We start from the raw sequence: 27,803 nt of genomic DNA, 5'->3' as shown, positions 1-27,803 counted from the left end.
AGAAGCACTCCTGTTCAGTAAATGAGACTCACCTGACATTCTGCAAGTTATCCCGGAAGATCTTTAACAGTGTTGCGCTCAAGCTGTTCATGCGTTCGGCATCTCCTTGGATTTTCTGGACATACTCAAAAAGATTCTGTGCAGAGTGCTTCACCTGCAAACCAAAACCAATTCTATGAGAAGACAAACTATTACAATTCTAGAGTACAAATGCAGTCTCATTTTATCATGTGTACTATGTTGGGCAAGTAGCACACTGTAAAATTAATGAAAAATGTGTGCGCGACATTTAAAACCTACAGGAACCATGACAAACACTGTAAACATAATCTATTAACATTTGGGAGAGATGGGAAACAATTTGGGGAAAAGGTTTTTCAGGGTTACTCTCTAGTCAAACTTTTATTGATTTTCTTTCTTACTTTACTGATAGTTATATTTTCCTGATTCTAGCACATCAGGAATTCTGAGCTTTAATCCCAGCTCTGCCCATTAAACATACCAAGCTGCACCAAAAGGGGGACTGTGCTGGTGTGTGTTTTTTATGTGCACCGAGGACCCCCTTTACCGCAGTGGGTAAAAGGTAGGTCCTGCTTTTCTGCAGGAAATGGCCTTGTGGCAAGTAAAGCACTTGCCGCGTGGCCATTTTGTGGGGGGAGCCCTTACCGCCACCCTTTGAGGTGGCAGTAAGGGCTCCCACACTAACCCGGCAGTAACCGGGCAGGATGCAGCACTGCACGATTACCTCCGGGTGCACACCGGCGTTACATAAATAAATATATTTTTTTAGCATCCGATATGATGGCGCGCTGGGAGTGGGAAGTGCCACCAGGCCTGCTGCGGTAGTCCGGCAGTACTTTCTTTTTAGCTACTTGGGGCACTATATTTGAAAAATGACTACTACTACTTCAAGTTAAAGACAGAAAATAGGGAGTAGGGCAAAATAGTCAATTTTCTCAATGGAGAAAAGTGAATAATGGAATGCGTCAGGAATCTATACTGGGAACACTTCTTAACACATGATTTGGGAAAAGAAACAAGTGAGGAGATCAAATTTGCAGACAAGAAAACAGTGTTCAACTCTGTTTTATAAAGGCAGCACATGCACATATGTACTTTCATTAAACATGCCCTCAGATAGGTGCAAATGGTCAACCTAAGTTGGTATAGATACACATTATCCCCCGAACTTTATATAGCGCGACTTAAGTTGTGTGTGCAAATCTGGTCGTATTCCAGATTTGTGTGCGCAACTCTGTGTCAATAATTTCCACTTAACAAGCAATTACTGACACTAACTGGCATTAATCAGAATTTACGCACACAACTGTCTGAGTGTATTCTGCAACATGATGCACATAAATTCTAAGTCGCATTGTTGAAAAAGGGGAATAGGAGGGTTGTGGGAGTTTCTCAAATCTATGCACGTTGTTATAGAATACACCTGGTCCACACCTAATTTAGGCGTTGGGATTTACACCAAGTTTTACTTGGCGTAACTGTAATTTTCGTGTGGACGGGCACTCGCCATATTCTGAAATTTAAGCTTATTCTATAAAGTAAGCCTAAATTTAGGCGTACTTTATAGAGTATGCCTGGTGTATTTTTTTCGGCATGGATTTTTCAGGCACCATATACAGAATCTAGCCCTATATGCCCAACCTCCTCCCCAGGGAATACCTAAACTTAGACCATGTAAAATTAGGTGCGATGCACTTTTTAAGTGCAAGTAAGTGGCTATTTCTGCAGATAAAAAGTCTGTCTAAAATTACTGCAAGAATGGGAAACAGATCCATCAGTGAAGCCAGAAATATTTTACAGCTTTCATGGTACATCAAGAAATAATATGAATCCCATATTTAAAAAACATGACACATACCCAAAACTGATGTCAAACACATTAATTTATACCAGCTGCCAATCATATAGACCTCCTTTACAGATTTAAACATATAAAATGCAGTACTAGTGAAACAGAATATAATAAATTAGATTTTATTAAACAGTGAACTTGAATCTGGGGAATATAATGTAATATTTGTCTATGTAACCAAAGTGATAAGTTGAATTTAATCCCCTCTTCACTGTAAATAAGAAAGGAACTTGCTGAAGACCTGAGGCAGCTTTCAATACTAGATGTTGCTTCAGCTGCGCTGCTGTCTGCTCTGAAGCCTGGGGGGCAGGGGAGACAAAGACAGAGAGAGAAAGAGCAGGTGAGTGGAGTGGGAAAAAGAAAACATAAGGGGTGGGTAACAGAGTGAGAAGGGAGCATGGGGCAGTGAAAGGAAGACTATGAGGATAGGGAGAGGGAAAAAGAAAATGATAGTGGGTGGCTTAGAGAACGGAGGGGGATGAGCAAGAAAGTATGGAGAGAAGCTATTTCCCACACAAGGAATTTAAGAAAACTTCATACTATAGTATCAAAAAGTGGAGAAAAAAATATGCTTTTGTCTGTGTTTTTGGCATGTCCAGTAAATACCTTTTGTTCTACTTTTCTTATCTCTTAAAGCAAGGCATTTTATATTGGTGAATCGGACTGCTAGATTCCCTGGGAATCACAGGGAATCTAGAAATCTGATCTCACAGGGGGAAAAAAAGCATCTCAGGGGCCCTTTTACAAAGCCGTGGGAGGGCTAACTCGCAGTTAGCATGCACGCCAAATCGGCACTATCGCTAGGGTAGCGTGTGTGCCTGGCGGTAATTCCGAGTTTGGCACATGCCGAATCCTGCGGTAGAAAATATTTTTCTACCGTGGGGAGCATGTCTGGCAGTAACCAGCAGTGTGGCCATGTTGGCGCACGCTGCATGGTTACCGCATGGGTAGCACGTGAGCCTTTACTGCTATGTCAATGGTTGGCTGTAAAGGCTCACGCCATGAATAGATGCGCGCTAGTTTTAATTTTTTGCACGTGCCCATTTCCAGGCCCATTAAAAAAATGGCCTTTTTCCCAGCTGCAGTAAAAAGTGGCCCAGCGGGTGCCCAAAAGATGTGCCCACACTACCACAGACCACTTTTTATCACACCTTTGTAAAAGGACCCCTTACTATACTAAAACAGGGCTATAATGCCTTTCAACCTTAGGTTTCCAGGGCAAATCCAACTCAGATCAGTAATGTTTGCATGTCAATCTCACTGAAAGCCTGCAGCGACCTAGGTGAAATAAGCCATGGATCCCATTCTACAACTTATTAGTAACAATTTGTAACCTATCATTAAAATCTGCTATGGTACCGGAGGATTGAAGGAGAGACAATGTTGAGATCCAGGAAAATATAAAGCAGTGAGCTTAACATTGGTGCCAGGCAAAATGTTAGAGGATGTCACTGCTGTCTCAGTGGGCCTTGACACCCCTCCTCCATATGCTCTCCAAGAAAGAGGAAGTGAAATTTTAAGCCAGGAAAAATGCTGACCAGCTGTCAGCTTTCTAATATTTTGTGTAATATTGGAATGCCATGGAATCCATATGTGCACTGACTGTCAAAAATGTTCCATTTCCTAATGCTTCAAAGAAATCAGCATGCCTTGTGTATTGTTCAACATTTCAGAATATGCATTAAACAGTATTTGTTCTTTCCAATTTTCAGCTGGGCAGACTGGATGAGATATTTTAGTCTAATCTGCCATGATTTACTATATTACTACCCCCCCCCCCCCCCCGTTTACAAAGCTGCCCTAGCGGCTCCTGGTGCGCTAATACCGACACAGTCCATTCATTGACTTTGAATGTGTCGGCATTGCTACGCGGCTTTGTAAACCAGGGAGAAAGTAATTAATAATGTCACTACTAAATTGGTATTGTTGAAATCTTTATGATGCTCACAGGAAATGCTGATATTAGTAATGTTTGGAAAAGCGCAACACACATGATACTGAATGAGCTGTAAAAGCTTCATGCAATTTGTCTAAGATGTTATTTGAAATATCTTAAATGGACCAATTGGATCCTTCGAGTCTGATACGTACCAACATTCTTATTTCCAGTTTTGAATTGCAGAAATCCGCTTTAAGATTTTTTATTTTTATAAGATAGTTTGGGTAAATATTACTACTTTTTGTAACATGACAATACAGGAGAAGTATATTTTTCTTTAGGTATTACTCAGGAATGACATTTGAAAACTCTTAACGCTGAACAGTCCAAGAATTCATTCTTTAGAGATTTCTCTCTTGTAGCAAGATCACTAGATTTTGAAGAACATACTCACTTTAAATACTATGGAAATATTCATGAATCATTTTCTACAAATCCTTCTATTCTTTTAATGCTTATTTGTTAACTGTAACTTAAGGAAACTAAAGCACAAACATAATTAAACAACACTCGTCTTTGTATTACACAGACCAACCTGTCTAGAATTGCAGTTTAGGTTGATCTTTGATTGTTACTGATGCCCAGTAGCTGAACTCAAGACTCTGTCAATAGGAAAGTCTTTTGTTAAGCGACACACATTATCCATAATCCAATTCTCACTGGTGAAAGCCTAGCTGAATCATTTATATAAAGAAACTGCCTTTTGAAGCTAGAGAATGTTGCTAAAATGGCAAGAACCAAAACCCAAGTTAAATTAGCAGCTATTTTGAAGTAATAAAACACTATTCATTCTAAGTACATTTTTTTGAACATTCAGAAGATTCTTCTCCCACAGAATCTTTAAGAAGGAAAAAGCACCACAGTAGCTTCCTTGCATGAAATATATATACACACACCCCTATATATATAGAAAAAGAAAATCACTTTTAGACAAATGATTAACACACAGCAATTACACACTCAAAATAGATTTTCATGCATAGTGCCATTTGTATGCAAATCTCTCTTTTGTATATTAATTAGGGATATCCTGAAAATCTGACCCAATGGTGGCCCCTTGAGAACTAGGAATACCACTGCCCTACATGGTCTGAAAACCTGGTATGGAGAGGACACAAATCAAAAGAAAGGAACTTACATGTACTCAGAAAGCAGTCTCATAAGACTTCTTTGGAAAACAGGCAAATAAAATAAAATAAAATCCATAGAAATCTTTTATCTTTTCATTGTTATTTTATAGACTAGCACTTTTCAATTGTATGCATGAATGTGAATTTCAGGAATCAAGTGTCATGGCTGGGTCAACTACCATAAGAAGCACCAGTATCCTGGGCTTAGTTAGGTCATGTATAATCACCTATAATAGCCTCCCCTCCCTTCAGGTTGCAGCCTCGATTTATTTAAAACTATCTTGCATACTGCAAAACCTGTTACTATGCTTGGCCCATCTACCTTTCTATCTGGTGACTGGGGTTTATTTTACCTCTACAAGGAATACTTCAGGCTCATGCTTCAATTTCTGGCAGCCTCTAAATACTACAGTGGCCAAATCGAACAGGGCAATCTTGCAGAAACGGATCACCACCAAAATATCAAGCAGACAAGTAGTCAGGACAGGCTAAGGTTACGGCTGGCAGGTTCATATACAGAAGTAAGCCAAGGGTCAGATACGAAGATCAGCAGAAGACTACAGTACTCAGAGGCTCATGAATGAGACATATCTGAGGGTGAAGCAAAATGGAAGCGCCAGTGGTTTTTTTATTTTTTAAGTAGCATTAGAATGTGCTGTTTTACTTATTGTTATTTTTTATCACTTCCCTTTAACCAACCCAAAGGAATTTGCAGAAAACCAGTATCCATATTAGCTCTATGTTTTCAATATGTACAGGGAGCCAGTTGGAGAAGATGTACACCTAAGAACCAATCAAGTCTGAGTACATCCAAAATTGGCCAATAAGGGAAATTCACATCATCGGGATTTTATTTTATTTATTGCATTTGTACCCCACATTATCCCACCTTTTTGCAGGCTCAATGTGGCTTACAGAGTGTTGTTATGAAAACTAAAAGTTGTTATGTAACTAAAAGTAGTATAAAAGGCAGGAAGAAGCCACAGTTTATTTCCTATGCGAGGGAAGCTTCCTGTGGGGTAAGCACATGACATGGAGACAGGATTCCTTTTCTTGTACGTAAAGATCTTCAAGCGGTACAGCTCACCCTTCTAAAATATTATGTTTAAATTGTTCACGATCAACAATAATTATCTACAGTGTATCAATAAAATTGATGAAGAACCAGCAATGTGTGATTGTTTGTCTTGACCAGGGGTTTTCAACCCAGTTCTCGGGGCACACTCAGTCAGTCAGGATTTTCAGGATATCTCCATTGAATTCAATGGGGATATCCTGAAAACTCCACTGGCTGGGTGTGCTCCGAGGACTGGGTTGAAAAACTCTTGTCTACACCCTGTCCCTTTATTGACTTGTTCTACATACGCACTCCCCTCTCTTGAATAAGCCAAATGTTCTATTAATTGTACTAAATCCAGTGTTGACAAAAGAGTTCTCTTTAGCATGGCTAATGTAAGAAAGGTGGTGCTAACCTTCCACCTTCCACAGGTCTTTAAGCCATTCACAAACAGGAACCTTGAACCTGAATAGCTTTGGTTTGTTTGTTTTTCTATTAAATGAAAGAAAAAGATTGGAGACGGTTGACGTTAACACTGGCAAGATAATTTCAAATTCTGAAAAATAATCTCAATCCATGAATTACTATCAAACTGTAAAATAGTCCTTATTAATTTTTTGCCAAATGAATACAACAATGATAACATCAATATATAGTAAAATGCAAACTCTCTGTTATATAAACTGAGGCAAAATTGCTCTAATAAAATCTGCTAAGTCTGTGGAGTTGAATCACAAGAGCCAATGAGGCCATTTTCTATGGAGAATAGAAGACTGGACTAATCTAGTTTTATTTCAAAGTATATGAGGAATCAAGAGATAATTAAAGAAGCAATGGGTCAGCAGATTTAAGAGGAAGTTTTCAAGAACCGTTAAACTACAAATGTTATAATCCTTCCTAAACCCAGACATATAATCAGAGCTATACATTCCACAGACGTCAAACTGACCAATCAAGTCGGCTGATTTTGGATTTGCAAATTCAGAACTAACATTTTTATTCTTTCCAATCCAATGGAAGTTGTAAAGAATTATACAAAAAGGGGTTGAGAAGTGGTGGTTGTCGCCCAGGAATTTGACCGCTAGAGCACTCTTTCCAATAACAAAATGGGAGGTGGTGACAATGGGCACCTGCAAATTGGGTTGGAGAGCTCATTACAAGTTCCATCTGGCACACTGCTCCATCTTTTTTCCTTTGGGTCCTTATTTCCTGCCCATCCCCTAAATCAGTCCTCCAAATCTCCCTGTCCCTTGCAGTAGCTCTCTTCCCTGTGGCCTTACTAGCTTCTCACCCACAGCTGCCACCACACTGGATCACCTGGAGTCTTGCTGAAGCAATCTCAAGGTCAGAAGCTGCGTAGGACCTCCCAGCCATGTGCACATTGACAGCTCTGCAGCAACCTGTCCCCACAGAAACAGGAAGTCTGTGCCCTAGGAGGCAAAGTGCTGGAGAGCCATTGGTGTGCATGTCGCTGCGTAAGGTTTGATTGAGAACAGGAGATGGGTAGGACGTCAAAAGGTTGAAGCCACTTAGGTTAGTCTGTGTTTCCCCTTCCCCGCGCAGCCGTCCTTTTGCATCCACTCAAAACAAAGCAAGCAAACATATGAGCTGCTGCATCCATGTTGTCATTCTTTATTGTTGGTAGCATTTTTATTTACTCTCACTTATATTTTCAAACATGCCAGCTTGTGCAGCATACTGATGTACACAGAGGAAGTATAATAACGGAATGTTTCATAGGTAGAGTAACAATTTATTAAAATCGTAATCAGTGTGTCATTTGGAGGGGCTGGTTATAGGGATACCCCAGAATGTGTTATATTCGTGCAGAGATTTTTTTTTTCTCCTGGTAAAAGGCCACTAAAACAGACATCTTGTTATGAGAATCAGGTGCTCAACATTCAGAGTTTCTATCTATCTATCTATCTATCTATCTATCTATCTATCTATCTATCTATCTATCTATCTATCTATCTATCTATCTCCTTATATCCCACATTAAACATGAAATGGGTTGAAACCTGGGAGTATTTAAAATCTTTTTTTTCTCCTGTGCCTAGATCAAAAGGGAAAGATGGTTTGTGGGAACTTGCTTCTTTTGTTTTATGGAAAGCAGTGGTATATTATTAAAATGCACTTAATATTGTTTATTACTACTATTTAAAAGAGAGAGAGATTCAGTAATGAGGGCAAAGCTACCTTCATACAGAAGTCCAGAGTCAGTCTACATGTGCCAACATTTTCTAGTTTTCTGATATATATTTATTTCTTCTTCAAGTCAGTTTTCAACAACATTTTCTCAGTTATTACCCAAATGTGAACACAATTATAATGTTAATTAATAAGTTTTTGATGTTAATGAATTCTATTATTCTGTCTCACTGTATTTCTAGTTTTGGCACAGTCTAAATCATCACAAGGACAACATATAAGAAAACTAATGGACTGCATTAGGGGCTTACAGCCCATTTAATTATGTTTAAAAATGTGAGAGACCTGCATGAAAGAAAACATTTATTTTTATTATTTTGACTTGACAAACAATTGCCACTGAAACATGCTCAAAAAAACAGAATAATCCATTTGTACAAAAGAGATGAGGTGAGACGATGTGATTCCATGTGCCCTAATAAAAGGAGAGTTTAATTTTACTTCCCATCTTTATAACACCAGGCTTCCCAAGGCAGATTACAACAACAGTTAAGATGAACCCATCAGTAAACAGGATATCCTCACTGAAGTGTGGCCATGTATTACTTTGGCTTCGGAATCCCAGCAGCCAAGGTATTTCAATTCAATCCTGTTGTGGCAGCAATGGGGAGGGGGGTGCAGCAGCAGCAGCGATGGGGGGGGGGGGGGGCAGCAGCAGACGATTGTGTATGTGGGAGGGGAGCAGCAGCGGCCCTGCCGCAGTTCAGTCACTTGGCGGCCCTGATTGCTTTCAATAGCGCTTGCTATTGTTTTGGGTGTACTTATGACTCCGCCTACTGGCTTCAACCCATATAATGGGCTAGCCTCATATCATCTCCTGTTCTCAATCTAACCTCCTTGTGGCTTGGAGGTCCTGTACTTCCTTCTGATCATGGATATATCCACTGCAGGTTTTTAGGTAGCCTAGTACAAACCACGGTGGCTGCGGAGAAAGGAGGACATTGGGAGGAAGCCACCACCCAAGCCTGGTGAGTGGTAGAAAATCAGGACTTACAATGGCCCATTTTCTGCTCTGCTGGCTCCCAGCCTCTCTCTGTGAGAAGTGACCAGGCTGATAACTGTGGGTGGGCCTGAAGTAAAAGGCCTAGGCCCACCCATGTTTTTTCCCCTGCTTTGCATAGTAATGCGAACAACATTATCACTGAATTACTGGGACTGAAACATCAGTGTTTTTTTTAATGCTTCCTTACCGTTGATTCTGTTAATCCACCCACTGAAACAGTGAGACCCAAAAGTACGTGGTACTGATAAGCTGGCAGTCCCAAAAGATTTGTGATGAGTGGGAACACCTGTGAAGGAGCTTTCCAGTTCAATGTCTTTGCCTGTGACCTGTGCAGGAAACATTAACGTTTATTATTATCATCACAGTGGAGGAGTGGCCTAGTGGTTAGAGTGGTGGACTTTGGTCCTGGGGAACTGGGTTCGATTCCCACTGCAGGCACAGGCAACTCCTTGTGACTCTGGGCAAGTCACTTAACACTCCATTGCCCCAGGTACAAATAAGTACCTAAGCCGCATTGAGCCTGCCGTGAGTGGGAAAGCGCTGGGTAAAAAAAAAAAAAATCACACACACAAACAAACATAATTACAGTTGAGTTTGTTTTTCCTAGTGAAACTGCTGGGTTAGGAGGTACTGAGTCCACATATGCTCTGGAGTATCAAAAGCAGAACTGAATGCAATTCCAAACAATTATGTACCATCCATTGCATGGATCCTTCAGTGTAAAAATTGAGATTATTATAATGTCTTTGTATTGCTCCATGGTGCGACCGCACCTCAAATATTGTGTGCAGTTCTGGTCACTACATTTCAAAAAAGATAACAGAATTAGAAAAGGTACAGAGAAGCACAATGAAAATGATAAAGGGATGGGACAACTTCCCTATGAGGAAAGGCTAAAGAAGCTACAGCTCTTCAGTTTGGAGAAGAAATGGCTGAGGGGAGATATGATAGAGGTCTATAAAATACTGAGTGGAGTGGGAATGGGTAGATATGGATCGCTACTTTACTTTTTCCAAAAATAAAGTACTAGGGGGCACGCAATGATGCTACTAAGTAGTAAATTTAAAACAAAATCAGAGAAAATATTTCTTCACTGAATGAGTAATTAAACTCTGGAATTCATTGCCAGAGAATGTGGTAAAAGCAGTTAGCTTAGAAGGGTTTAAAAAAAGGTCTGGATAATTTCCTAGAAGAAAGGTCCATATGCCATTATTAAGATGGACTTAGGAAAATAAACTGCTAGTTTCTAGGATAAGCAGCATAAAATCTGTTTTATTCTTTTGTGATCTGCCAGGTACTTCTGGCCTGGATTGGCCACTGTTGGAAATAGGATACTGGGCTTGATGGACCTTTGGTCTGTCCAAGTATGGAAACATATTATGTTAGGATTTGTTTATTATGATTTCTGTGTTCTTTGAGATTTGTTCATCATACTGTCAAATATATTTGATATATGAAATGTAACATTATGCATTTCAAATGAATATGATCAATAACTTTCAAGCACACACACAGAAAATTATTAGGGAATTGGTTTCCTCACCAATTACCAGATGTTGAGTCTAATTCACTAAGGCTTTTCTTCCCTGTGTGTACAGGGGAAAGAAAAACTTAGAGAATCGGATCTATAGTCTTGTAACAATGCACTCTTTTGTTTAAGTCCCTTAGTTTTCTCACATTACTGCAAAAATATCACTCTCCTCTCTCTCCCCAGTTCTTTTGTCATCTCTTTGGAGAACTGAAAGACATCACTACCATTGTAATGGAATCTATAAGCAACATCATCCCTAGCTCACTCCGTACTGTGTGTGAACCAAGCACAGATCTTAATATCTAGCCATCAATATATTAAATTAGTCAAATAAAAATAGTTCACTCATTACTTGTTTATGGACCTTTATTTCCATATGTTCAAAAGAACATAGCAACTACATTAATCTATAGTTTAATGAATGAAACTGTCATCCTCTATTTAGTGCTTTGTAACTATTTACTGAATCTGGTATCCTGTAATAAGCTTTTCTCAACATTCTAGTGGAGCTGGAAAGTACAGCAAACCATGCTTAAGTTTAGCTCTACCTTGGAAATATTCTCTCCAAGTCTTCCCGATGGGGAACATGAGGAACTGGTGGATTATCGAAGTGTAGGAGAGTCAGGAATGCAGAACCAGCATGAGCTCGAAAACGATCAATCTTCTCACTTGACTGCTGGGCTAGGCAGCACATCATCTGTCTACAACTGCAAAGTAAATACACTAATGCAGTCAGGTGCTACATGCATGCATAGTGGCTCTTGCTGTATCAGTGAACATACTACCACAGGCATATAAATAAAAACCACATCAGCTGCTACAGTACATACATATCTATTCCTACGTGCACAAGGAAACAGGCATACGTTTCTTCAGGGGCACACCTGACACGGCGACTGCTGCATGTACACACAGAAGCTATCAAGTACACATGCACAAACATAAAATATTTGCCTCACTATCAGCCACACAGTTTATGGTAGTTAACAAGTTTCAACGTGGCAAAGGAGAGTCATATTTTATACTGGCAACCTGTTTTTAGTTTTCAGGGCTTTTAACCCGTTCCTTTATTTATTAGCATTCCTCTCTTTCCACCTGCTGTTTCCATAATAATCACGCCAGACCACTGCAACTTTCTTTGAAAGAAGAGCTTTGGAAGGGAATCCAGAGGATAAGAGTCATCTATCATATATAATTCAATTCTCAGCCCTTTTCACCAAGAAGCCCTATCTGCCATAGTTTACCTTATGGTATTTTAACATGTGATGGCACAGTCGTATGGTAAGCTGAATGCCTCTCATGTATTACATTTTTGAAAATATCTCCTTGATTTGGCACAGGCTAATATATTCTAAAGTTGACCTTCGTGTTCTGTAGAGAGAAAACATTGCTCATGACATTGAGTAACAGCATTTTTGTACTTTGTGCCACTTTGCTACATTGATGGCAAAGTGGTTTGGCAAGTATAGCCTACTGACTACTGGACCACAAATCTAGTTTCCTGTACCAGGAGACAGTAATGTCAGGAAACTTTAAAAGGCCTGGGGACCGGTTACAGTAGTTATTTATTTGTACTTATATCCCACATTACGTTTATGTTAAGTACTTACGTATCTATTCCAATCAGTTCTGGTTTAGTCTGTACCAATAGAAGTGTTATCTCAACTAGCCTTGTCATGGCAGCCTCTCGTACCCTGACAGAATAAAGAAAAGAATGGTTAAGGTCAAAATTCATCCATCAACTGGTTTTATATTTTCACCTTAAGGTTATATTCCCCCATATTATAAAAACAGCTTAATTTACCTAAGTTACTGTATAAGCCAGAGCGATAAACTATACAGCTTTGAGAACTCACATGCGTGCAATAATTATTTATTTGTAACATTTATATCCCACATTATCCTAAGCAAGTATGAGTTCAATATGGCTTACAATAAACAGTATAGGATACATTTAAAAAATGCATAAGAAAGTAATTTGTTGTAAGAATCCAATTTTACAATACAGTATCATAAACATACTGGGATAGCTAGGGATGAATCTATTATGAATGAGAAATTGTACATGAAGCAAAGAAAAGGTTAATAGTAAATAGAGTAATAACCAATTCAGTTAATAATTTGTTGTTTTGAGATGTGGTTGTTCTTTGTGAGGGTTTGTTTGAATAGGAATGATTTGAGGATTTTGCGGAATCTAGTATATTCCTAGATATTTCTTATTTTGGGTGGTAAGGAGTTCCACCATTTGGTTCCCAGGTAAGTGAAGTCTGCAGAGTGGACAGTTTTGTAGGATCACTATTTTTGCAATTTGGGAGGGGCAGTCTGAGATAGTTTCTTGCCTCATATTTAGCATTTCTTTGAGGTAAGTTTATTAATGGAACCATATAGTCTGGAGCTGTGCCATTTAGGATTTGAAAGATAAAGGTACATAATTTGAAGGTGATTCTTGCTTTGATGGGAAGCCAGTGTAATTTGATTAATAAAGGGGAGGCACTTTCAAAATGAGAGGTTTTGCATATTAACCTGGCTGCAGTGTTTTGAGCTGTTTGAAGTTTTTTCAACGGGTATTCCTTATAGCCAGCATATATGGCATTACAATAATCAAATTGGGATAATGTTAATGATGGTACCAAAAATCTGAATGTTTCTGATGAAAAATTGGGTCTGATCCTTTTCAGTTTCCATAGAGACCTGAAAGATTTTGTGATTACTGAGGAAATTTGAGTATCAGATGCTAAATATTTATCTATAATTATACCTACAATTTTCAGATAATTGTTAATGGTGAATAAAGTCAATTCTGAAACTGTTGTAGTCGTTTTGGTCAAATAGGTTGGTAATGACCATGAATTTAGTTTTTCCTTTATTTAGATTTAGTTTAGATTCTGAGGCCCAGGTTTCCATCAACTTAAATCATGTTTTGTCTTTTGTAAGATGTCTTGAATGTTCTTTTTGAAGGTTATGTATATGGTAACATCATCAGCATATATAAATATTTTGAATCCTACTGTTTCTACTCTACCTAGTGGTGACATCATTACATTAAACAGTATGGGCAATAATGGAGAGCCCTGAGGGACGCAACAGTCTGGTTACCAAGGCGAGGATAAGGTTCCTTTCATTTCCAATTTGTAAGACCTTGATTTCAGTAATCCTTGAAACCATTTGTGGACTGTGCCACATATGCAAAAGTTGTCTAGTATGTTTAGTAGGATATTATAATTTACTACATCGAATACGCTAGACATATCGAACTGCATTATTAAGATCTTAGATCCTATGCCCAGTCAATACAGCCACAGTTGCTCTTCTCACAGCTGTACTGTACGCATCAGATGCTTTAATTTGGTATTTTGCATATTCATCCAAATCATGATTATGGTAATAAAAGCTCTTGTATAACCCCTTTTCATGTAGGAGGAGGCATTTGAGACATCTCAACAATATCATTCATATATTATACCATCTGAAACTGATGTGACAATATCCTAGTGTTATGCATTGTGTTTTGGTATTATCTTTTGCCAAGAAAATCAAGCAGTGTTGGTTCTTTCTAGGTGGGGGACTGAAATGTACCCACAAACTCCTCTATCTCCTTGATGTCAATTCTACCACTATTAAATGAAGTGATAACTGTAGTTTATCATGCCCCATAACTGGATGCACTCTATAATTTCTAACATTTTAGATGCTGGTTTAGATGACAGTTTGAAAACGTCTCTCCTGCAAATCCAGCAGAACTTCATGTACAGGAAGTGAAATTTCTTCCTTAGGGAATCCAATATTTCAGAGCGCCAAGGAATTTAGTATGAGGATAAAGTTTATCCTGAACAGATAAGGCACCCCCCCCCCCCCCAATATACACACCTACAAACAATCTGCTTGGGTCTGACAGTCTTCACTGGGAACCCTTGCATCCTGAAGATTATAGTCCAGAGCCCCTCGAAAGGCTGATTATTCTCAAAATGATGTGGTGAATACATACTGAGATGGTGGCAGTCTGCTTGCTCAAAAACTACTCCACTTCTTAGGGCGAGGCTTCTCAGAAATATTTTTCATGGATGACCAAGCACGATCCTCTGGGAGCCTCTGGCATCCCCCAAGCGCTTGACCAACTTTTGGAGAATGTCCCAAAACAGGAGTCTACCCCAAAAAGGAAGCTTGCCAAGGAGCACCTTGGAAGCTGAATTAGCTGACCAATTCCACAGCCATATCCACCTCCACATCATCACTGCTGAAGCCAAGACCTGGCCCCAATCTGGACAAGGTCATATAATACATCTGCCAAGAAGGTCACCCTGGACTCCAGGCATGCCATCTCTGGAAATTTTGGCCTTACTGACAATTAGCATTATTTTTCTTGTGACTATTTCTGTGAATAATTACTCACCTTTACCATTTGCACAAGCACTGAACAAATGTAATAGAAAAACACAGGCAAATCATATACCACACAAGGTGACATTTACTTATTCTTTCACAAAACCCAAGAGCTCTTTCCACACATTTTTTCAGTAAAGCTATTCAAATGAAGTCAAGGCATAAGAATTCTTAGTCTTGAACGTTTGTGACTGTTTTGTTATATCTACAAAAGAATTTCCTCTAAGGAAATACTATCTGTTGTACCTGATGCTTTGTTAAAGAAAATGACGTGAGGAAATGAGATCCAAACAATACACATGAATTTTGCTGAAGAAAAGAGTTAACCTTGGTGTTTAACTGCAGGAATAAGACATACGCTGCCACAGTACAAGTGTTATAAAAGATGCCAAAGATAAAAACAGTGCAAAGAATAGTGGCCAAATGATGCCTTCCCTAGCACTGCAGGAAGGAGTGGTCTGCCGCTGCTTGCTGCGCTTTCGAAGGTGAGGCACTTAAGTTCAATGCCAGGGAGCGACAGAGGGCGGGCGGGCTGGACTGCGGCGGCGGCGCCCCCCCCCCCCCCCCCGGAGGCCCAGGCCCGGGGAATTTTGTCCCCCCTGTCCCCCCGTCTCGGCAGCCTTGGTGATGAGGTCCAGTAGAGGGTAGATGAGGGTTAAGAGGATGGGAATGGGGGTAAGGAAGTGGGTGAAAGATGGGGAAAGATAGGGGTTTAGGAGACTGGATATTTAGTGAGAGACAGAGGGAGCAATGGTAAAAGCAAGTAGGTAGATGAGAAGTGAAACAGAGACTAAGGTGAGAGAAAGGGGGATAAACACAAATTAAGGGGGGGGGGACATGAAATGAAATGTCACTGCCAGACAGATGTAGAGAAGGAAAGGACAAAGCCAAGAGGAGAGAGAAGAAATGGAAACACGTGGAAAAGAATTTAGAGAAGACGGACACGTGGAAAGTGGAAAAGAGACTGGGACCAGCCCAATTAGAAAAATAAAGTGCTCGGACAACAAAGGCAGAAAAGAAATATTTGCATTAAATACTTTTTTTAAGGACAGAGATGTGCCTGGTTTGTGAAATGTACATCTTTTCTATTTTTGTATTTTGTAGAGTACAGGGAAAAATACATTTCTGTTTCTCTTTTACCAGTGTTTGCACTGCTTACAGAGTCTGGCTTTCTTGAGGGAGATCTCTGTTTCAGTTTTTCTGTGGTTCCCTGTTTTGTATAATGATAAAAACCACAGAGGTGGGGGAACAGACGACCACCATGAATAGTCTAGAAGGGAAAAGAGGGAGAGTAGTGGAAGGGTCTTCCTACATAGGACACTAACACTCAGTGTCAGAGAATTTATTGGCAAGTACCTGCATGATAATGTCCTATGTTGGAAGATCCTTCCACTACTCTCCCTCTTTTCCCTACTTTGTATCATGTGAGGGGTCTGTCCATGTTCTGCATGTGCAACTTAGGTGAAAGATTCTGCTATCATGTAGTGGCTGTATAGGGATGTGTAACAGTCCAGATTGTTCCAGTTTCTCAGTAGCAGGTGTATTGGTGTTGGTGGTTGGGGGGGGGATTTTTTCTATCTATGTGACATGGTATGGAGAGAGTTGCTGATAAGGAAGGAGAAAGAGCTGGGATTTGGAGACAACGAACAGAGATGGTGCTGTGTCAGGCCTAGGGAAAGTGCACTCTCCCCTTGCTGATTTGTGTGAATATGAGGGGCATAATGAGAGAAATTTCCCTTAGTGCTGGCTCATTTCAGTTAAATAAAAAAAACAACTTCATTACTTTGACATACTGGCTTCATATTCAGTGTTTTAGTATGGGGTGTGTATTTTTTTAAGAACCATAATGAATATGTATATATGCAAATGAATATGCTAATAAGCAAAGCCACACCCTCCCCCCCAGATTAAATGACCAAACTATGCCCATGCCTGAAGGCAGCCACCTGGTAGTCTAGTGGATTCTTCGGGGCACGAAAGATCCCCAGTCTTTCCTGGCCGCTGCTGGCACTGACCCTCCTGCTGCTGCATCGCTCTTTAAAAATGGCTGCTGAGACTTCCGCTGGAGTCTTGCGAGGCTGCCCTTGTAAGTCTCGGCAGCCATTTTAAAGATGATGTGACAGCGGGAGGGTTGGTGCCAGCAGCAAAGACTGGGGATCTTTCCTGCCACAAAGAATCCACTAGACCACTAGGGTGGCTGCCTTCAGGTATGTGCTGGGACCCTGCAACTCGGGGGAGCGGGGAGGCGGCCTGGAGTAGGTGGGGTGGGGACCGTATGGAGGATACTATAAAAACAAACAAAAAAAAAGTTATTTTCAAACATGCCGGCTTGTGCATACGGATGTACACAGAGGAAGTATAATAAAGGAATAACTTTTCGTAGGTAGTGTAGTAATTTGTTATAAACCATAATCTGTGTGTCATTTGGAGGGACTGATTATAGGGACACCCTAACCCTGTTATATTGGTGCAGAGATTTTATTTTCTCCTGGTAAAGGGATTCTAAAACAGACATCATGTTATGAGAATCAGGTGCTCAATATTCAGAGTTTCTATCTATTTATTTACTTATTTATGGCATTTTATCCCAAATTAAACATGAATTAGATTGGAACCTGAGAGGATTAATTTTTTTTTTCCTGGAGAGTAATGCATTGCCTCCCCCCCCCCCCCCCCCCAAGGCTCTCCCTCTCCGGGTATAGCCAGCTCTGCAATGGGGAGGGGGGGACGCACAGGTGGAACGGGGAGAGAGCCTGTTATTAAAAATTTACCAGCACACCACTGCCTGGAACTGACCTACATCATCACTCTTGGACAGATGAACCTGTGAACACTGCATTACCACCTTTATTCCTACCCTATAGTTTCAAACCAAATGGAAAACACTTTTCCTAGTAACACCCTCCATGTTAACAACAGACTGATCATACGCCCAGCAGTATAGCACTTGTAGTATTATGCCCAGTGCTGGAACTGAAAAAAACAACACCTTGAGCAGTTAAAGGACATGCGGTCATACTGCCCTATAATGTTAATCATGGCTATACACTCAGACTTCGTGAAGTCTGAGCTCGGAAGGTTCTTACTTCTACATGCTATCCAGTTAGCCATACTGACAGTTTAACTGAGTCTTTCATGAGCAACAGCAAGAGGATCTCTATGGAGTGGAATGAACTTATAAAAAGAACGTCTGGGTTTTGAAATTCATTCAAACATAAGTGAATGCTCTAGTGAATTCCAAAAGCAACACTCCTGTGACCCAGATGCAAAGCATTACACAATGTAAAAATAACCTGCTACTATTTTGATCTTTGCAAGTTTGCAAACATAACCCACAAAAAAAAAGGAATTCTAATCAAGCAAGATTCTTTAAATTCCTTCTTCTAAGTGATACATTATGTGGATTCCTATGCTGTGTATAACATAAGAGACAGGTATTTATAACAAAGGAATGCAGTGTAAAATGATTCCTGAATTAACTGAGCTACAGAATATTTGCTGATGCTATCACTGATCACTCAGAGCACTGAGAAGGGTATTTATTTTAGTTACATTTGTACCCCGCGCTTTCCCACTCATGGCAGGCTCAATGCGGCTTACATATACAGGTACTTATTTGTACCTGGGGCAATGGAGGGTTAAGTGACTTGCCCAGAGTCACAAGGAGCTGTGCCTGAAGTGGGAATCAAACTCAGTTCCTCAGTTCCCCAGGACCAGAGTCCACCACCCTAACCACTCCTCCACGCAGGTATGTCCTCTAACCCACGCTTAATCAAAAGATATGAGCTTAGAAGCTGGTGGATGACAACCATAATCTGAATGGCAGATGGGGGCTCTTTTGCTGATGTCACACAAAGAGTCCCCCCCCCCTCCAGACAAAGAACAAGAGACAGGTCTTAGTGAATCCAGCCCTAATTTGCTTGTTACACAGGTAAAAATAGTGGTAATGCACGTAAGTCAACTGTATGCAAATCAAGAGGATTTTCATCATACACACAAACTTGTCCCTATAAACAAAAGGCATTCCAGGGACTGTTTTATCATATACATGCATGCTCCACATTTTCAAAAAGTAAAAATAGTGTGCTTAATTATGTTCTTCCTCACTCCCCCTACCCTATTTTATTAAAAAAAAATTTAGTATGAATGGCTATCTATAACACAACCTGATTTTAAAATTCTATGTATTCAGATACCTCGTATTTGGGTGGGGGGGACGGGACAAAAATAGTTATTTGCATGTAGCACATATATTCCTCATGGACAGTAGTACGCATGTCCGTACCAAAGGGCAACATTACCTGATGGAGCATGCATGGGAAAGCCTTTCCTCAGCTGAAAAGATCTGTAGCAACTTTTTCTGACACTAGTACCCATTTGCATCACTTTCCATACTATGACACTTTAGGGCTCATTTTCAAAGCACTTAGACTTACAAAGTTCCATGGGTTACTATAAGGCTTATTTTCGAAAGAGGACACCCATCTTTCGACACAAATCGGAAGATGGGCGTCCTTCTCACAGGGTCGCCCAAATCGGCATAATCGAAAGCCAATTTTGGGCGTCCCCAACTGCTTTCTGTCGCGGGGCCAACCAAAGGGCCAGTGCACTACGAATGCTGACTCCTCCCACGACCAAAGGGCTTGCATTTGGTCATTTCTGAGATGGGTGTCCTTAGTTTCCATTATCACCAAAAATCAGAAACGACCAAGTCTAAGGATAACCATCTCTAGGGACAACCTAAATGTCAAGATTTGGGCATCCCCGACCGTATTATCGAAACGAAAGATGGACGCCCATCTTGTTTCGATAATACGGGTTTCCCCGCCCCTTCGCCAGGACGTACTCAGGAAAACTTGGGCGCCCCTTTCGATTATGCCCCTCCACGTAACTTTGTAAGTCTAAGTGCTTTGAAAATACGCCTCCACATGTTGGCTCTGCAATTCTTACATAGTTTATATTAGAAGAAAATTCCTAGGGGAAGTTGGAGGGTATTTATTTATTTATATTTTGCTCACATCTTTTTCAGTAGTAGCTCAAGGTGAGTTACATGCAGGTACACTGGATATTTCTCTGTTCCAGGAGGGCTCACAATCTAAGTTTGTACCTGAGGCAATGGAGGGTTAAGTGGCTTGCCCAAGATCACAAGGAGCAGCAGTGGGATTTGAACTGGCCACCTCTGGATTGCAAGACTGGTGCTCTAACCACTAGGCCACTCCTCCACTCCATGTGAGGATCTGTACTCTGCCATCCACAAAGAACATCTGCTACAGGTAAGTAACTTGGGGCTTCAAATACTAAACTTCGCAAAACAGTGTTTCTTTAAAAAATAGTGTAAAATGCCTAGAGGGAATGAAACACGCTTCTGAGAAGTAATTTGCAAAAGTATGCTTTGTGGTAGTAAATTTTCATGTGAAGTCTACTTTGTGTGAAAGTTTATTTAAAGTTGCCATAAATGAGCTGCTGTAATGCAAAAATCATCTGAAACAGCTCATTAATAACAAAAATTGAGAAAAAGTAGTTACTTTCCTGAACAGCTCCTGCAGGTTTACAGTGGCAGACATAGAGTCCACTTCAAACTATAGTATGATAAGCAAGCAACAGAGTTACCATATTTTTCGGACTATAAGACGCACTTTTTTCCCCAAAAATTTGGGAGGAAAATGGGGGGTGCGTCTTATAGTCCGAAGGTAGCTCCGGATCGCCCTCCCCCTGAGTTCGGGATCGCCCTCCCCTACTCACGTCAGCGATGTTCCCTGGTGGTCTAGTGACGTCGGGGCAGGAAAGAGCCCCCTCTTTCCTGCCCAGCGCGCTGCTCTCCGTCCTCCTCCGTCCTCCTGTATGCTGCCTGACGGTCTCGGCGAGATTCAAAATGAATGTCGCCGAGACCGTCAGGCAGCATACAGGAGGACGGAGGAGGACGGAGAGCAGCGCGCTGGGCAGGAAAGAGGGGGCTCTTTCCTGCCCCGACGTCACTAGACCACCAGGGAACATCGCTGACGTGAGTAGGGGAGGGCGATCCCGAACTCGGACAAGACGCACCGGAGCACCTAGGTTTTAGAGGAGGGAAAAAGGAAACATTTTTTTTTCCTATTTCCCTCCTCTAAAACCTAGGTGCGTCTTATGGTCCGGTGCGTCTTATAGTCCGAAAAATACGGTACACTATGCAAATATAATGCATGAGTATTTATTGTGAATAATCTGAAAACCAGGCCTGTTGGTGGCCCTTGAGGGCTAGCAGTGGAATTGGATTTTTCATAAATACATCCAGAGCTGTAGCCAGTTTTTTTTTTGGGGTGGGGAAGGAAGACTGAGGGGGCCATGTATTCCCTTCACCTACCCCTCCCATCACATTTTATACCTTTGCTAGTAGGGATGCCAAGCCTTGCCACTAAAGAGGTCTCCTGTGTGGGTCTCACCTGTGCTGCCAGAGCAGCGCTCAAGTCAGAGATGCACTTCAGCCTCTGATGTTGGCCCTCCTATGCATGCTCAGTTCAGTCTAGAGACCTGCACAAGAATGGGGTTCATGGAAATCCCGCAGAGTCTGCGGGAATCCACTCTTGGGCTGCGGAGCTCCTGTTGGGACGGAAGCAGTTCAGTGGGGTTATGGGAACAGAAGCAGTTCCTGTGGGGTTTCCATGGAAGTGTAAGCTGCACCTGCATCAGCCTCTCACCTACCAAGTACCAAGTTCTTTGAGTGCCGCCCCCTTCTACTTGCTTTAATAGTGCAGATGCGGAATTGCCTTCCATTAATCCTCTCTGTTCTCAGGCTGATGCGCAGGGCTGAGCTCTGACAGAGGCACGAGCATCAGAGGTCACCTGACCTACTGACGCACGCATGTGGCGACCTCTCAGCACACAGTGCCAGCGAATCAGTGGTTCCAAGCTCCAACTTCTGCTCCTTCCTTGCCTGCAGTGGCTGCGGCTCGAACCCATGGAGAGACAGTTGACCGGAATTTTATTTAGTTATTTTTTTTTAGGTACCATTAAATTCTTGTGGGGACGGCAAGGGACAGGTTAAATTCTTGCAGGGATGGATGGGGACAAGATTCCAGCATGGACGGGTGGGGATGGGTTAGATTCCAGTGGGGAAGGTTAGATTTCTGTCCCTGTGCAACTCTCTAGTTCAGTCACTGAAATAAGAATGTGTGTGAGAGAGACGGCATTGCCAAAGCAAGCCTGATAACTTAGGTGCTGCTCAGATAGCACAGGTGGAACTCGCACGGGATATCTCTTCAGCTAGCAGAGCTTGGCGTCCCCGCTAGCCATTAAAGCAGAGGGGGCCCCGAGCCAAAAGTGAGGAGGCCCAAAACCTTCAGGACCCCCTTCTACTCTTCAGAACTGTCTTCTTCCTGTATCAGCATCTGGAAGGTAAAAGGAGGGAAGGGTATGGATGAGGGAAGAAAGTAGCTTTTCTTTGCTCTGAATAGTACCCCCCCAGTCTCTCTTCCTTCTCCCCTGAAAGGGACAAGAGAAGAGAAGCTGGATTAGGAATCAAAGTAGCTCTTTTCTTCCCTTCTGTGCTCTGGCTACTTAAGTCTCACACTTCCTTCTCTGTTCCCTATACGAGAACAGACCAATACTGGGTCACACCAATGGTCCATCTAGCCCAGTATCCTTCTTCCAACAGTGGCCAATCCATGTCACAAATACCTGGCAGAAACCCAATTAGTAGCAACATTCCATGATACCAATCCTAGGGCAAGCAGTGGCTTCCCCCATGTCCATCTCTATAACACGAAGAGAAGAGGGGCTGCAGTACCAAACAAATTAATTCCACTCTGCTCTTATCTATCCCTTCCAGTCCATTCCCTGCATCATGCCCAGAAGATGGCAAATGTTACAAGTCAGAAAAAGATGAAATCAAATCAATTATTGTATACAGCTAATATCCCCTTTCTAGGATTCACAGCCGTTTACATTCTAGGTGAGACAATATAGGAAACTTAGAATGTCTAGCAATGAATGATGAGGTAGACGTAAATAGCATCTCAGAGATCTGGTGGAAATAGGATAAGCAATGGGCCAGTGTGATACCAGAGTATGCTTATGTTTATTACACGACCTAATATATGACTATTAACAAAGTATCACAGTGATACATGTGCTACAGGCAAAAGAAAGAAAAACAGCACAAAAAAGTGTATATTATAATGATGGGTGAATCAAAATGTGGAGAGGATAACACTATGTTCAAGATATCATAGAGAAAAGGATAAATATTCTGCAGAAAAATCAAGTAACCAAAGGAATTTTATGGATAGAAATACATATGAGGTGAAAGAGTGCAAAGTAATGAACCAGAATGAACAGACAATGACATTAACAAAAGTTAAGGATGCTAATAAATGTGGTAATGGTAAGGGAAGGTAAGTGTTTACCCCTCAGAGTGTCCATCTCCCGTAAAGAAGCAGGGCTTTTGAATGCACAGATAATAATGCATGCCAACAAGAGTACAACACTTTCAGTTTGCTCCCAAAGTTTTAGTTCAATACACCCATAATATAGCTGTGAAAGCCTAAAAGCATCCTGGGCATGGGCCTGAAAATAAGCACCACGTCTTGGTTTTCTTAATAAATTTCCAGAGTTCTGTAAAAGAGTTTGAGTCTAGAACTGAAATTGATAATATAGCAAACACACATTTAGCAGACAAGTTCATCTTTGAAAAGGATGACTATTTCTCTAAACATGTAAAAAATCTTAATATAAGATCTTTCTCTGCAATGAATCTCACTACCTATTTCAAACTAACGATCAGGTCTGTTACTTCAAGTGCTCCTGATTTAAGCTTAGTCCCTTAAACTATTTCAGCTAGTAACCGCAGGATGTCATTCTGGTATGTTGCGGTTCATGAGCACACAATTTCATTTTCATGAACAGGCCAATATTAAGTGAACTATGTCCTCACATGTTTTCTACAATTACTGATATTCGTGTGCATACTTCATCCAGCTGTGGCTCTACAATTAAATTCTTACACTGGAAATTCAGGATACTTCACGTTAATGGAAGTTTTCCCATCAAACAGGAGACAAGCTCTGAACAGGTGTTTACCCCTAAGGACATAACTACTTGTATGTTTTTTTTTTAACGGGAGATTTACTTCTCTTGCTTTGGTAATGGTTGTTAACATAATTGGGCCCCAGTGGAGTTAGCTGACAGAGCATTACTCCAGCCTCCCCTCTACCCTTCAAAACTAGACAGGTTCTCAGCTTCTGCGAAAAGGCCAGTAAGAGACTGCCCCCAATTCACTCAGACCCCTACCACTGGCTGTTAGTTCTGAGGACCTTTGGTAAATGGTGAAAATAAGACTAATAAATTAAATGAAACAATGGTCCCCTGGCTCCCTGTAATTCCAACTTGACAGGTCTCTCTAAGACACGATTGCTAAACTACCATCTGAATCACTAATGCTTTATGAGAAACTCTGTGATTTTCTGCTGCTGTTGAGAGGCCTTTCTAATCATAGACTGGTAACTCATGTTGTAGGAAAAAAGAGTCTTTGTGGGAGAGGTGACGGGAAAGCTGATTTTAAAAGCTACTCTATGTGGATAGTGATAAGAAATAAATTATGCTTGTATGGTGCTTCAAGTCAAACTAGAAAAACAACTGCTCCTTCTGCTGGTCAGTCCAAGAAATAAAGCTACTGAAAATACATAAAGAAAGGTTAATAAATAAAAATAAAAAATATGAGGTGATACTTTTTTATTGGACTAAATATGTTTAGGAGGTCATTTTAAAAGTCTTGCATGGCATTTACACATGTAAACAGAGATTTTGGATTTGAATCATGCAGTTTTGGAAGGGGGCATTTTGTGGGTGTGCCTTGGGAAACCCAGCAAAGTATACATATATTTCTAAATTTACAGCAGCAACGAACACATACTTTAAAAAAAAATCTAGATGTTAGCATTTACACCAGCTCTGAGACAGGTGTGTCATTTGGACCTGGAGTTTATACCAGTGATTAAGGAGGTAATTGTAATTACCTCTCTGGTGTCAAAATTTTGTTTTTATTATTTTTCACTTGGCTCCTTAATTGGCATTTCCTGGATGCCCAGTTTTATGAAAATAAGTCACTTATTTGTTTACATATGGACATTTAGATGTGCAGAGCCCAGGGTGATTCCACTCTTTCTGAGCACGTTTCATTATAAGATACCCGGTCACGCTATCTGTGCTGCCAAATAGGTATGTACTTTCTGCAACCTATTTTGCAAAAGGCCATTATGTTGTCCTTGACCACTTCAATGTATTGTAGTAATCTGTCCTTCAGTGGTGCTTTTAATACCCTGCCCAACATTGCTGTTAAACAGATCTAATTTTCCACATCCTCTTTGTTCCCACCCTTGTCGAGTAGTACTTCATTTGTTGTTCCCCAGTCTCTTGGAACCTCTCAAATGCAAAAGCTTAACCATTGTGAACTACAGGCACACATTTACTAGTATATTCTTTATAATTAAAGGGGGGGGGGGGAGGAATTCATAAAGGTGCCTTTAACTGCATCTTGATTGCCTGTGGGATTCAGCAACCTGTGAGATCCTGGTACTGCAGGTCGCTGAATCCCAGGGCAAGAGAATATAAGTACATAAGTACATAAGTAATGCCATACTGGGAAAAGACCAAGGGTCCATCGAGCCCAGCATCTTGTCCACGACAGCGGCCAATCCAGGCCAAGGGCACCTGGCAAGCTTCCCAAACGTACAAACATTCTATACATGTTATTCCTGGGATTTTGGATTTTTCCAAGTCCGTTTAGTAGCGGTTTATGGACTTGTCCTTTAGGAAACCGTCCAACCCCTTTTTAAACTCTGCTAAGCTAACCGCCTTCACCACATTTTCCGGCAATGAATTCCAGAGTTTAATTATGCGTTGGGTGAAGAAACATTTTCTCCAATTTGTTTTAAATTTACTACACTATAGTTTAATCGCATTCCCCCTAGTCCTAGTATTTTTGGAAAGCGTGAACAGACGCTTCACATCCACCTGTTCCACCACTCATTATTTTATATACCTCTATCATGTCTCCCCTCAGCCGTCTCTTCTCCAAGCTGAATAGCCCTAGCCTCCTTAGTCTTTCTTCATAGGGAAGTCGTCCCATCCCCGCTATCATTTTAGTCGCCCTTCGCTGCACCTTTTCCAATTCTACTATATCTTTCTTAAGATGCGGCGACCAGAATAACGCTGCTTGTGATCATCATGTCACAAAGCTACAGCCTGATGGTCACAGGCCGCTAGATCAAGATCCCCCAGGCTTCTAGTCCCCCCCCCCACACACACAAGAACAAGCCCCCCACTGCCCCACCTCTTGGTATCACTGATGGTCCAAGGGGGATCTTCAGATAGGAGCAATGGCTTGCCGCTCCTGCCCAGTCCTCTGCTGGCTTCAAAATGGCATGACTATCATTAGGGGTCATATATCACCACGGTATGTTTGGTCAGGCAGCAATGATGCTGGTCAACCCAGCGGTAATCTTGTGGTAGGATCAAGCTGCCAAATAAAAACATTCCAGTCCCATTTTGAGTGAGGATCACAAGACAACAGGGAGATCCTCAGTAAGACACTGAAGGAGGTTAGGGAGTGAGGTCATTACTGGTAAAATGGGGGGGGGGGGGTGCATCCTTTGTCAGAGGATTGCAGGGGGTGGGGTCAGAGGACCGTTACTATGCCTTTGTTGGGGGGTGCTAGGAAATGTTTCTGATGCTATCTTGGGAGATTCAGGGAAAGGGGACATGTTCCTAATATTATTAGGGGGGGGGACAGAGGTTTCCACTGGCCTGTGCACCTGCCTCTTCAAGAAGGTACACAGATGTGTGGCAGGCCAGGTCAAAGGCCGATGTGGATATTTTTTTGTCAAACAAATATACATGTAAATGTTCAGTCCACCCAAAACCCCCGCTATCCACATCCCCTTAAAACCTGCAGATGGTATGCGTCTCCATGCACAAAAAGCAACTTTCTAAAATTGCTATTTGCATATATAGCTGGTCTACATGTGTAAAATAAAATTTAATTTAAAATACTTATATAACACAAACACAGAACCAGTCTGATCAATACAATTCATGTCCAACATACTCAATAATAATTTTTAAAAAATCATATAAACTAATTTTAAACAAATACAAACTAAAAATAGAAACCTGAAAATAAAAAACAAAAATAACATTACAAAAGCAAAATTAATATGTATAGAGTAAATCTGCATATACTGAGTTTTCAACGTATGTAAATTTATTCATGCAAATTCATTGCTGATGTTCTCAAAACATGACTTGCTGTGGGGTCCCCAGGACAGGTGTGGAAAACCCTGCTTTATAGTATACTAGTAAAAGAGGCCCGTTTCCAACAGAAAGGACATGGGTGCTAGCAAGGTTCCAGGGCCCCCTCCCTCCCTCCCTCCGTCCTCCGAGTTCCAGGCCCCCTCCCCTCCGAGTTCCATGCCCTCCCTCTCCTCCGAGTTACAGGCACCCCTCATTTCCTGTTTGTGGAACGGCGGGACCAGAGGAACAGGTGAGGCAGTGTGAAGCAGCGTCCGTGCGTGCTGGACTTCACTGTTGCCGGTGGAGCAGGAGGTAAAATGTTTTAAACAACAGCTAGCACTTACGAAGGGCTGGGGCACCCGCACACGTCCTCCTTGCACTCGGAAGCCACAGAGAGAGAGGGAGGGAGGCGCTG

At 41.3% G+C, this 27,803-nt stretch overlaps 1 protein-coding gene across 1 annotated transcript in view; it reads right to left on the bottom strand.

Annotated features, from left to right (window-relative positions):
* Positions 1–27,803, bottom strand: part of TBCD (tubulin folding cofactor D) — a 477,889-nt gene that overhangs the window by 52,105 nt on the left and 397,981 nt on the right. The window contains exons 31-34 of the mRNA XM_030208042.1: positions 12,355–12,438; positions 11,293–11,451; positions 9,401–9,539; positions 33–154 (exon numbers count right to left, since the gene is read on the bottom strand). Coding sequence (XP_030063902.1) covers positions 33–154; positions 9,401–9,539; positions 11,293–11,451; positions 12,355–12,438 — 504 coding nt within the window. The remainder of the gene's footprint in view (positions 1–32; positions 155–9,400; positions 9,540–11,292; positions 11,452–12,354; positions 12,439–27,803) is intronic.

Source organism: Microcaecilia unicolor, chromosome 6, assembly GCF_901765095.1.
Source record: "Microcaecilia unicolor chromosome 6, aMicUni1.1, whole genome shotgun sequence".
Taxonomy (NCBI): Eukaryota; Metazoa; Chordata; class Amphibia; order Gymnophiona; family Siphonopidae; genus Microcaecilia; species Microcaecilia unicolor.
Note: the sequence above shows the minus strand (reverse complement) of the source record. Positions and strands in the feature narration are given on the sequence as shown.